The sequence below is a fragment of the Hyperolius riggenbachi genome, chromosome 1, assembly GCF_040937935.1.
Source record: "Hyperolius riggenbachi isolate aHypRig1 chromosome 1, aHypRig1.pri, whole genome shotgun sequence".
Taxonomy (NCBI): Eukaryota; Metazoa; Chordata; class Amphibia; order Anura; family Hyperoliidae; genus Hyperolius; species Hyperolius riggenbachi.
In genome coordinates this window covers 55941921-55953967 of record NC_090646.1, presented here as the reverse complement: position 1 = coordinate 55953967, position 12047 = coordinate 55941921, and the positions used below count along the sequence as shown (strand labels likewise).

The 12047-nt window shown below is 45.1% G+C and overlaps 1 protein-coding gene across 4 annotated transcripts in view; it reads right to left on the bottom strand.

Moving 5' to 3' along the window:
* Positions 1-2307: 2307 nt before the first annotated feature.
* LOC137545280 (uncharacterized) overlaps positions 2308-12047 on the bottom strand; it is a 37326-nt gene continuing 27586 nt past the window's right edge. For all 4 annotated transcript variants that reach the window (XM_068266395.1, XM_068266401.1, XM_068266407.1 and 1 more), the window contains 2 exons: positions 10604-10712; positions 2308-2624 (listed from right to left, as the gene is read on the bottom strand). In XM_068266395.1, coding sequence (XP_068122496.1) covers positions 2405-2624; positions 10604-10712 — 329 coding nt within the window. In that variant the 3' untranslated portion in view covers positions 2308-2404. The remainder of the gene's footprint in view (positions 2625-10603; positions 10713-12047) is intronic.

The window sequence follows — 12047 nt, the reverse complement described above, 5'->3', positions numbered from 1 at the left end:
TGTCTCCATCCTGCGCACATCTGTCCGCAGATACCCAATACTCAAAATTAACAGCAATACAGTAAAAATCCCCTTATAGTAAACTTCAAGGAACCTTGCCAAGTAGTTTACTATATCAGAATTGAAAAGCAATCAGAGAGACTAGAAAATGATCAAACTACACTCACACTCCTGGCTGGACCAGATCACTATATCTCAGTTATTTATTAATGACATTGTATTTCATGTAAATATACCGCTGCACCTTCCACTAGTGCACTTTATTTTGTCCAGCCCTGACGAAGCCCCAACTTGGTGTGAAACATGTAGGGTTTTTTGCGAGCACTGAAGTAACAGTGCAGGGGTTTTGGCCGCAGCTAGCGCCACCATAGACCATAATAGGAATTACGGCTATAGCGGCACACAGGGAGTAACTTCGGCGCCGTCAGAGGACTGATCTGATGTTACTTTAAAACCACTGTAATTCGGCCGCCAGCAATAGCTGGAAGCCGAATTACATCTTTCCCCACCATCCACGTGGACCTGGAGGGGGAATAGTAATTAACACCGCCGGGAACTTGTGCAGCAGCAGGATAAGCCATATACTGGCTGTATCCTGCGCCCAAGTCGCCCGGCAGCGATTTCATAGGTATGTGGTTTGTTGTATGTGTATTTAGTGCAAGTTTACGCTAACATCAACCCAAACTTATTTAGCTGGGTATTAATAATGGAGAACACGCTTGTGCTATACCTGACCTTTGTTTTATGTGAGTGTAGTTTTGTCATTGGATGAATAAGGAAAATCGAAAGATAAAGGAAACATTTTTAATGCACATCCAGTAAACGTTATATTTTATTATAGTACATTTTTGAGTCCTCTACTTGGAGAGGACCCCTCCCCCCTTTCCCCAAATGAAAAAGATGGATGTCTGAAAACTGTACAAAGGTTTTGAGCAAAATGACAATTTTTGGGGGGTAAATGCTATTTTTATCAACATCAACAAAAGATCTCAACATGAATATTACAACCAGTAAACATTGCTGCATAGAAGCAATGATAGAGTATTCAAGTTGGAATATACTAGTGGGATTATACAAAACAAAAACTTCAGTAACTACCTGAGCACACTAGTGCGCTTCTGTCCGCTTTTCGCCAACACATCAATGTTGGAAATGCTGGAAAGCAGACAGAAGCGGACACAAGTGTGCTCATGCCATTTGATAGCTTTCCCAAACATACCCTGCATGTAAAAACGTTTGCTTTCACTGCAGAGAGCAGTACAGGCTTGCTTATCTTTGGCTAATCGACTAAAGTGCCAGCCAGGAGACACTCTGCCTGTGTCTTGATTCAGCTCCCTCCCTCTGCTGATCAGGCAAATCGCCCTGGCAACAGAGTCACGTCAGCAGAGGAAGGGGAGCAGAGTAAAGACACAGCCAGAGAGTCTCCTGGCTGGCAATGATTACATTTGCCGAATAGCAAGAGATAATAAAGCATGTACTGCTCTCTGCAGTGAAAGTAAGCGTTTTTACACAGAGGGGATGCTTTTAAATTTTCTTTTGACTTGAGTACCTAACAGTAGTTACTGAAACTTCTAGTTTTTCTAGAACTACTAGTTTTTCAGAGTATAATCCTACTTTAACCACTTAAGGCAAGATGGAAGTTTATAAACGCCTGTGTGCCTGTTTTAGCCCCTCAGCGGAGGGAAGTTAAGCGGTTAACCGTCATATTAGTCACAGTTTAAAGAGTTACGATCTACTGACAGAAAAAAGAAGAACAGGAACATAGTAAAACAAACAAAGCCTGGATAGGTCAGGCTGGCTCATTTCCCTGGAGGAGGGCGCCTATAGGAAGCCTCCTCAGAAGGGTCCAATCAATGCAAGAGATTGTTTATTTTAATGTGTAGTCTCGGTTAAATTGGCTGTGCCCAAGTTGAAGTGAAGTATGGCCTATAACAATGAAATATCGCAATACGTCAGTCTATACCTATCCCCCACATAACAGGCAGCTTGTCCCCCCCCCCCCCCATTTGATTTAATTAGGCAGCAGAATACACCACAGATAAAAACTAGAATCGATACCAAAGATGCTACAGAGCAGTGCCCCCCGTCAATGGTTCCCACTAACAATACAATTCACCGAACGAACATTTATGAATGAAACTTCATATGAACGATCGAAACTGATCCGTTGGGAGCACAAATAGACAAAAATCGCCAAACCGATCCGATCACATTGACAGGACGGATCTGAAAATCGGATTGATTTCATGAATCTGTTCGGATTGGCTAGATTTTTTTTTTCATTAGTGGTCAAAAATGATCATTACGATTGTTCATACAAAGTTTTATTCATAAATGATCGTTTAGCAAATTGAATTGTTGAATCGGTGGCACCTGGCTTGCTTCTGTCTGCTGCGGCCTTCTCTCATAGGGCGCTGTTCCTCCACGGACGGCCCTTAGCACGAGCTAAGCTGCGGCTATCATACTTCTGAAGCTCCACCTCCTTCTCAAGTCTTGGAGCTTCTAGCTTTTTCGGTGGTGCGGAGTCAGAATCAGAGTTCTCACAGTCGTCTGATGGGTTTTGAGGAAGTTGCTGATAACTTTGTTCTCTTTTTCCACACCAAAGCTTTTTCCACCAATGCTCGCTGCATGGAGATAAGAGGCAAGTCATTGAAGCCCAACTAAACAAAACAGCACAAATTTACAATGCAGTTGAGATTATTGGTGTAAATTATAAGTATTACTTTTGGGACTTGAGTTTTCTGTATCCAATAAGTCAGTGTGCGGTTGTGCTTGCCTTGCTCGCAGCCGTTAATAGCTCTAAAACCTGTCTGTTAGCAGACTGATGTCTTGTGATAGCTGACCACCTGCTTCCTGTGAAAGTAAAGAGAAACTCCCACCAATAATTGAACTTCATCCCAATCAGTAGCTGATGCCCCCTTTTACATGAGAAATCTATTCCTTTTCACAAACAGACCATCAGGGGGCTCTGTATGACTGATATTGTGGTGAAACCCCTCCCACAAGAAACTCTGAGGACCGTGGTACTCCTGGTAGTTTCCTGTCTGTGAACCTTGTTGCATTGTGGGAAATTGCTGTTTACAGCTGTTTCCAACTGCTAAAAAAGCATGCAGCAGCTACATCACCTGCCAGCAGTAAAAATGTCACCATGTAATAAATATCAGAATGTAAATCAGGGATTTAAAGGATTTTACAATTGGCAAACACTGACAATCATTTATACATAATTGTTGTAAAAATGAACCACTTTTTTTAATTACATTATTTTCACTGGAGTTCCTCTTTAAAGTCAACTTCCTCTGATACGGGTCTCATGGTTTCTACTGCAATGCAGGAATGCTGGGAAACGTAGTCCAGCATCTGTTGTTCTTAGTGGGCCCGATTCTATTTAGGGATGTAGAGTGATAAGTAGCTTGCCGCGTGTGAGCTACCCATCGCCTGGCTAATGCATGAGGATTTCCAGCAAATCCAATTGCTAGCTTCACTTGTGCAATGGCGTTAATAGTAGCTATTAATCACCACAGTGATGCTCCTGTGTGCTGGGCGATGAGGTGCGAGGGTTCGTCCCATGGAGCTTTCCTACGGCACTGCTGCCTCGCTCCCCTGGGAGAAGCATGCGCAACCTGTCACTGTCACCCAACCAGAGGCGTAGCAAAAGCCATAGCAGCTGCCATGGGGCCCAATGGTCATTGATGTATTCGCTATTAACTTTCTTGTTTTCCTTTACTCTTTGACTTTGTCTCAGTGCCCATGGACTATATGCAGCGTACATTCCATGAGAATGTACATTTCCCAATGAACTCACACCCATAGGGTAGGGGTCGGGTGGCATTGCTGAAGAGTGCCTCCATCTGAGGGCCCCATATTATCTAGCTACGCCACTGCACCCAACATCTATTAGTAGCCACAAAGGTCCACGACACTTACCCGACATCCGCCGCTATATGCTATACCCTCCTGGCACTGTTGATTCCCATCGCTTCCTGTTGTTGTGTGCCGCCCCCGTTGGACCAGCTCTGACATCCGCCACTGCTTGTTCTTCACTGGACCCCCGGTAAAAACATCAACAACATTCTTGTTTACTGATAAGCAGGGGGTACCACCAGCGTACATGTGAGGCACTCCCCCGCTTGGGGCCTCACTCTGCTGCTGGCAGCCACCCACCGACCTGCCCTGTGCCATCCCAGGGGTCCACTTTTACTCACGCAACCCAGTTCCTGCACGGACTCCTCTCGCCACGCTCTCCTCCAGTTACCAGACCCACTCTCTCCTCTTGTCACCGCAGCATCCTGTCCTCATGGTTTCCCAAGCGCAGCTTTCATCAGAGGTGTCGCTGGAAGTAACCATTTGATAAAATGCGGCGAGAGGAGAAGAGCACAGGGAGAGCAGGAGAGCCCGGCGAAACAGGGAGAGAGTCCACGTTGTAACGGGGTTATGTAAAGCCCTTTCTAACCTATAATGGGGCATCACATGTACCTGGATACCTATACGGCAGCACCTACAGCTCGCTACCTATACTGGGGGCACCACCTGTGCCCTATCTCATATATTAACCGGGAACTACCTGTATTTTGGTAGTATTCGGCTCCACCCACATCATGTCTTGGCCACACCCACCACTTTCTTTGGTGGTGGGGCAACACCAAGGGGGGGGGGGGCTCAAGTTATAGGCTGCTTGGGGCCACCAAAACCATAGCTGCACCCCTGCTGATAAGTGCCGTGCAACTCTTCACGGTCCAGTTGGATGGAGTGGTGGATGGTTGGTTAACGCCGCCCACCACATCCCAACAAGGCTGCAATGTCAGCAAGGAGATGGCGGAGTAATGTTTGGGGCTGGGAATTATGGGAAGAGCGCTCTTCTGCCCCTTTAGGGTCCCTAAAGGTGTGAAAATGACGTCTGGAAAATATGTGGAGTTCCAGACTGACCACTTTCTTCCATGGTACAAAATGAAGGACCATATTTTCCGTGATAAAATCATCTTCATGCATGATAATGTACCATCTCATGCTGCAAGGATTACTTTTGTGTCACTGGCAGGGTCGGATTTGTACTCTTTACCCAGTGGTGTAGCTAGAGATCATGGGGCCCCATAGCAAAACTTTCATGGGGCCCTCAGATGGAGACACTCTTATGCAATGCCACCCGCCCCATCCTATGGATATGAGTTAATTGGACAATTTACATTCTCATGCAATTTACACTGCACATAGTTCATGGGCACTGAGACAAAGTGAGATGGAGGAGGATCACAAGAAAGTTAATGGTAAATACATTAGGTACCACCTGGGCCCCCTATGCTCCAGGACCCCATGGCTGCTATGGCTATTGCTACGCCCCTGTCTTTACCGCCCAAGGCCACTATTACCAGCCACCCCCCTTCAGTATAGGTAGCGAGATGACCCCTCCCCCCTTCCCTCCAGTATAGGTAGTTAGTTGTAACCTCCCCATTCCCTTTAGTATAGGTAGCCTGATGACCCCCCTCCAGTATACTGTAGGTAGCCAGATGACCCCTCCCCCCTTTCCCTCCAGTATAGGTAGCGAGATGACCCCTCCCCCCTTCCCTCCAGTATAGGTAGCCAGATGACTCTCTTAATTTCCATTTCCCACCCACCCTTTCAGTATAGGTAGCCAGCTCGCCTTCACACTGCAGCAGCCATCAGCTCATCTCCAGTGTAGAAGCTTCCTCTTTCTTTCTGTCTCCAATACTGCCAAAGTCCATAGCCGCCAGCCACAATGCAAACTTGCGGCTACCAGCAGAGTACCGCAGTCAGGCGCTCGCCTGATCTCCCTGCATTGCAGCATTTACAAGCTTGCAAATGCTGCACCAGTTTAGCCTGCTGCTTTGGTGCCCTTGCTCCTGTGGTGCCCTAGGCCATAGCCTAGGCGGCCTTGGCCTAAATCCGTCCCTGGTCACTGGCTGCTATTGGCATAAAAGGAGAGAAACCCATGGTGTGGCCCCCATCCTCCCCTGACCTTAATCCTATTGAGAACCTTTGGAGCAATCTTAACCAGTTCGCATTCAGTCGTTTTTCGCTTCATGCATCCGAACAATGTTCACCTCCCATTCATTAGCCTATAACTTTATTACTACTTATCACAATGAACTGATCTATATCTTGTTTTTTCCGCCACCAATTAGGCTTTCTTTGGGGGGTACATTTTACTAAGAGCCACTTTACTGTAAATGCATTTTAAAAGGAAGAATAAGAAGAAAACGGAAACAAATCATTATTTCTCACTTTTCGGCAATTATAGTTTTAAAATAATACATGCCTCCATAATTAAAACCCACGTATTGTATATGCCCATTTGTCCCGTTTATTACACCATTTAAATTATGTCCCTATCACAATGTATGGCGACAATATTTTATTTGGAAATAAAAGTGCATTTTTTCCGTTTTGCATTCATCACTATTTACAAGCTTATAATAAAAAAAAAAAAGAAATATTTCATCTTTACATAGATATTTAAAAAGTTTAGACCCTTAGGTAAATATTTGTGTTTTTTTTTTTTTTTTAATTGTAATGTTTTTTTTTTTTTTTTAATTAAACATTTTATGTGGGTATTTTTGGGAGGGTGGGATTGAAATTGTATTTTTTTTGTAAATATATGTGTATTTTTATTTTTATTTAACATTTAGCTGTAGTTTACTTTTTGGCCACAAGATGGCAGCCATGAGTTGTTTACAGTGACGTCACTCTAAGCGTACCACGTACGCTTAGAGCGACATAGGAGGCAGAAAAAGCGTAGCTTCCGAGAGAAGCTGTCGCTTTTTCTGCGGGGGAGAGGAATCAGTGATCGGGCACCGTTGCCCGATTCACTGATTCACTGGCTAACAAACCGCCGGCCGATCGCGCGCGTGCACGCGCGCGATCGGCCGCGTGGACGCGCAGGAGCGCACATGGCTTCCTGGACGTGAGTTTCACGTCCAGGAATGTGAAATAGTTAAGCAAAAGATCTACAAGAGTGGGAGGCAGTTTACATCCAAACAGCAGCTCCGGGAGGCTATTCTGACATCCTGCGATTACATTCAAGCAAAAACTCTCTAAAAACTCAAAAAGTTCAATGGATGAAAGAATTGTGAAGCTGCTATCAAACAAGGGGTCCTATGATAATATGATATTTGACCTGTTAAGATGTTTTTGATTTAAATAGCTTTTCATTATAGTAAATATGAACTCCTACAAATTCAACAAATGACCATCTTCAGTTCTTTACCACCAATAACATTTTTTGAAACTCTGTTGTGCGTAATAATTTGAAACCGTGCATTTTACGTTTTTAAGACATCCTGTTATTATGAGGAACTTTGTTCAGTAACATTTGATTTGTACTCTAATGGTTGGTGAATGATGCTGACTTCCACATCCATCCACTCTTTAGGAAAATCAGAGGGAAATATAATTTACATAATAATTTGGAACGCGTTGTAAGTAGCTAATGGGAGATCTCCTCAGTGGAATGCCGAGAGCTGGGTGAGTAGCTTGCCATTTATCCTCCACTTGGGACTTTGCATAGGGAAGGAGGGAAGCACCCGAGAAGGGGAGTGAGCTGCCTTTCCATCATCAGGCGCCTGTACGCACGAGCCTACAGTGCCTTATGGCCGCCAAGGCTCACCATTGGTCCACTAGGATGGGTAGCCCCGGTGGGAGCTATGAAGATGCTTCTGCTGGGGGTCCAGTGAAGAAGAGGCAGAGGAGGAGAGCAGCAGCAGTGGTCTTTTCTGGTCCAGTGTGCGGTGCAGACCAGCCGGTCCAGGTAAGCTGGGGCTGCAGTGGCGACAAGTGCCTATCACTTTGTAACACGGCTTGTGTTCTATGACTGGAAAGAGTTGTTGTACTTTTGCACCTTCACAGCCTGTTATTTTCACAGCTTATTGTCACGGCCTAAAATCATGGAAAGTATGGTACTAACCGTGGACTGGCATAGATCTTTTGTGCATTTTTAGGCCCCGTTCACACCTAAAACCGCAAAACGCCGGCATTTTGCGGGAGTGAGTCCGCGATTAACACAGAAAAATCACTGGACACTGCAGTGTTTTGGGAGCAATCGCAATTTGCAGTGCAATGCATGCTAATCACGATCGCTAATTGCTAATCACTGGCAAACCGCTGCATGTAACACGTTTGCAGTTAACGCTAACCGCAAACACCGCAGTGAGAACACTGCCATAGTGTTACATGTGCTAGCAGTTTTTAAAAACCGCTAGCGGTTTGCCTTGAGCGGGAATCGTGCGTTCCCGCTCAAGTGAGAACGGACCCTTACACTATACAGTATTGCAGTTTACAAAACACATTTTGCCAAATTTTTTAAATGTGGGGTTTTTCACTTACATTAGTTCTCTTCTTTGATGGTTAGTATAGTACTTAAAGGGAACCTGAAGTAAGAGGGCTACGGAGGCTGCCATGTTTATTTCCTTTTAAAGAATTTCTGTGGCATTCTACAAAACAAACACGCTGACACTTACCTGGGGCTTCTATCAGCCCCCTGCAGCTGTTATGTCCCGCGCCGTCCTCCTACGATGCTCTGTTCCCCGCCGCCGGTCCAGGTCTAATATTTGTCTAAATAGACTAATAATGCTCGCTCCCGTGTGCGTCATTGGGAGCTTACTGCGCAGGCGCAGTACAAAGTTTTCTTGTACTGCACCTGCACAGTTAGCTCTTGATGACATGCGCGGTAGGCTACAGCTGCACAGCTGCAGTATAATTACTTGCGTGATTAGACTGGGAGCGGCGGCGGGGAACAGAGAATCAGAGGAGGACGGCGCCGGACATGACAGCTGCAGGGGGCTGATAGAAGCCCCAAGTAAGTGTCAGCTTGTTTGTTTTTTAGAATGCCAAATAACTTCTTAAAGTATAACGGTTGCATGGTTTTCCTGCTGATCTTTTGCTTCAGTGGTGTCTGAATTACACACCTAAACCAAAAACGCGAAAATCTTGACATTTTTGCAAGAAACATCCAACCTGCATGCTTGTTCAGGGTCTATGGGCAGGGGCGTAACTAGAAATCAATGGGCCCCTTTGCGAGTCTTTGATTGCCCCCCCCCCCCCTCGCACACATGGTGTACAAAAAATGCATATAAAAACCAACAGACGAGTGTGCTTCCTGCCTCAGCTTATTACACTCACTCTGTCCATCCCTGATGAAGCAGAACTGGCTCTGCAGACTTCTCCAGTATTACAGAGCACTTGGAGAGGCCTAGAGAGGTTGGGGACCCTGCTGCACACTGAATAGGGACTGTCTACAAATCTATGGCCTAGTGCACACCAGAGCGTTTCCGCTGCGGTTAGCGATCCGCTTGCGGGTGCGGATCCGCTTGCGTAATGTATTTCAATGGGCTGGTGCACACCAGAGCGGGAGGCGTTTTGCAGAAACGCATACTCCCGGGCTGCTGCAGATTTTGGATTGCGGATGCGTTTCTGCCCCAATGTTAAGTATAGAAAAAACGCAAACCGCTCTGAAAAACGGCACTTCAGAGCGGTTTGCCAGGCGTTTTTTGTTACAGTAGCTGTTCAGTAACAGCTTTACTGTAACAATACATGAAATCTACTACACCAAAACCGCTACACAAAACCGCAAAACGCTAGCTGAAACGCTGCAGAAAAAGAAGAAAAAGCGTTTCAAAATCTGCTAGCATTTTGCGGATCTGCTAGCGGGTTTTGGTGTGCACCAGGCCTTTGTCTGCAAAACTTTGTATGAATCCTTATCAGTGGCTGAGCAGAGGCAGTCATTAGAACAATTGTGCAGAGAGCAGAAAGATTTTTCTCTTAGTTGTCAGTGTCTCAAGACAGGGAAAAGGAACTTCTCCCCTCAATGGGGTCCCCTGCAGCTTCTGGCCCCCCTGCGGCTGCATCCCTTGCAGGGTCTATTGTTACGCACCAGTCTATGGCTAAAAGTATTAAAGTGACACTGCAGCGAAAACAAAACCTTATGATATTATGAATTGTATGTGTAGTACTGATAATTAATAGAACATTAGTAACAAAGTAAAGAGTCTCATATTTTTATTTTCAGTTGTGTAGCTTTTTTTTTAACAGCATTGCATCATTGTCTAATATATGCAGTTTACACAATACACTCAGCATTGGATTTCACAGAGCAGAGCTAATGACCTTTTGAACTTTCCTCTGCAGGAAAACCATAAACAAACAAGAAACAATGAGAGACATTTGAGATAAGAGCTTCAAAAGACAGTGCTGTCCACTACTTTTTTGGGCCGCATTGCAGAGTGGCAATCCTTAATCATAAATAACTGTTTCCTTACTCTAAATACATCTCTCTGATGCTGCAGCTTGGGGCCCCATGTATAACTTGCACTGCGGCCCCAAACTCCTTAGTTACGCCACCGCTGGTCTCCCAGAATGCTCTAGGAGGAGAATTCTGCATAGCTAAACAGCCTAGACTAAGCATCACTGGGAGGGTCGGGCTACATACTAATATATAGCAATATATAGATATAGGAAGTGTTTCTGATGCTGAAACCAGGTAAATTACTGTAAAAATGGGTATCCTGAATAATTTACTTCATTCTACTATATGTCTTTACAGGGCCTCTTTAAAAGTATCTGCTGCAGTCAGTCCTATATTGAGTTGACTCACCTGTCTTTGCCATAATCTTTGGCTATAAATATTAGCATGACAATGATTATGGTGACGAGACATCCCACAAACCAGAGAATCCAAGCTGGCATTTTTTTCACGGTCAATTCTGCAGAGGAGAGATGAGAGTTCAGGTCTTTATGTAATCCTTTTGTAATATGTAATACTTTTGTAAATGGAAACCCCTGAAAAAGTGATGGGCTGATGTACAGGTGGGTGGGCCTAGGGCATCAGAAACAAGTGATGGGTCTGATGTACAGGTGGGTGGGCCTAGGATGTCAAAAACAAGTGATGGGCTGATGTACAGTTGGGTGTAGTGCTTCAGAAACAAGTGATGGGTCTGATGTACAGGTAGGGATGAGCGTAATGACCTAATTACGAATTTCCGAAATTTCGCGAAATTACTACAATTACGATTTTAGCAGTAATCGAAATTTCGTAATTTTCGCAAATTACGCAAATTTTCGTAATTACGATTACGAAATTTAGTATTTAAAGTTTGCAAAGGTTTCTATCCCTCTAGATGCCTAAAAATGAAAAACCAACCAACCTCCTCCTCCTCCTCCTCCTCCTCCTCCTCCTCCTCCTCCTCCTCACACTAAATAGACTGCTAACCTAAATCTTACTTGTAGACAGTCATATGAGACACATGCTGGGTGCAGGGCTTTGTGATTGGACCATGCGATAGAGTGAGGTGCAAAAATGAAATCATGCCTAGCAGAGGATGGTTTCACAGTGCTAAATGCTAGGCTGGCTGTGGTGCAATTGGTTAGTGTGTCTGGCTGGTAACAGCAAGGTTACAGGTTCAATTCATCCAGGCATGTCTTTTCCTTTTGCGTTCAACAGTTGTCCAAACAGAGCCAACAGAGCCCCAGATAGCCATGTAGAGTTAGGTCACAGCTAGCCTGGCTGTGGTGCAATTGGTTAGTGTGTCTGCTGGTAACAGCAAGGTTACAGGTTTGATTCCATCAGGCATGTCTTTTCCTTTTGCTGTGCGCGCGCTGCGCCATTGAACCCCATGGGGTATTTTGCGTGCGTAAAACTGTACGCATGCAAAACTTTGTGCTCGGTGTTTGGACAACTGTTGAACTCAAAAGGAAAAGACATGCCTGGATGGAATCGAACCTGTAACCTTGCTGTTACCAGCCAGACACACTAACCGATTGCACCACAGCCAGGCTAGCTGTGACCTAACTCTACATGGCTATCTGGGGCTCTGTTGGCTCTGTTTGGACAACTGTTGAACGCAAAAGGAAAATACATGCCTGGATGGAATCGAACCTGTAACCTTGCTGTTACCAGCCAGACGCACTAACCAATTGCACCACAGCCAGCCTAGCATTTAGCATTGTGAAACCATCCTCTGCTAGGCATGATTTCATTTTTGCACCTCACTCTATCGCATGGGTCCATGGTCCAATCACAAAGCCCTGCACCCCAGCAT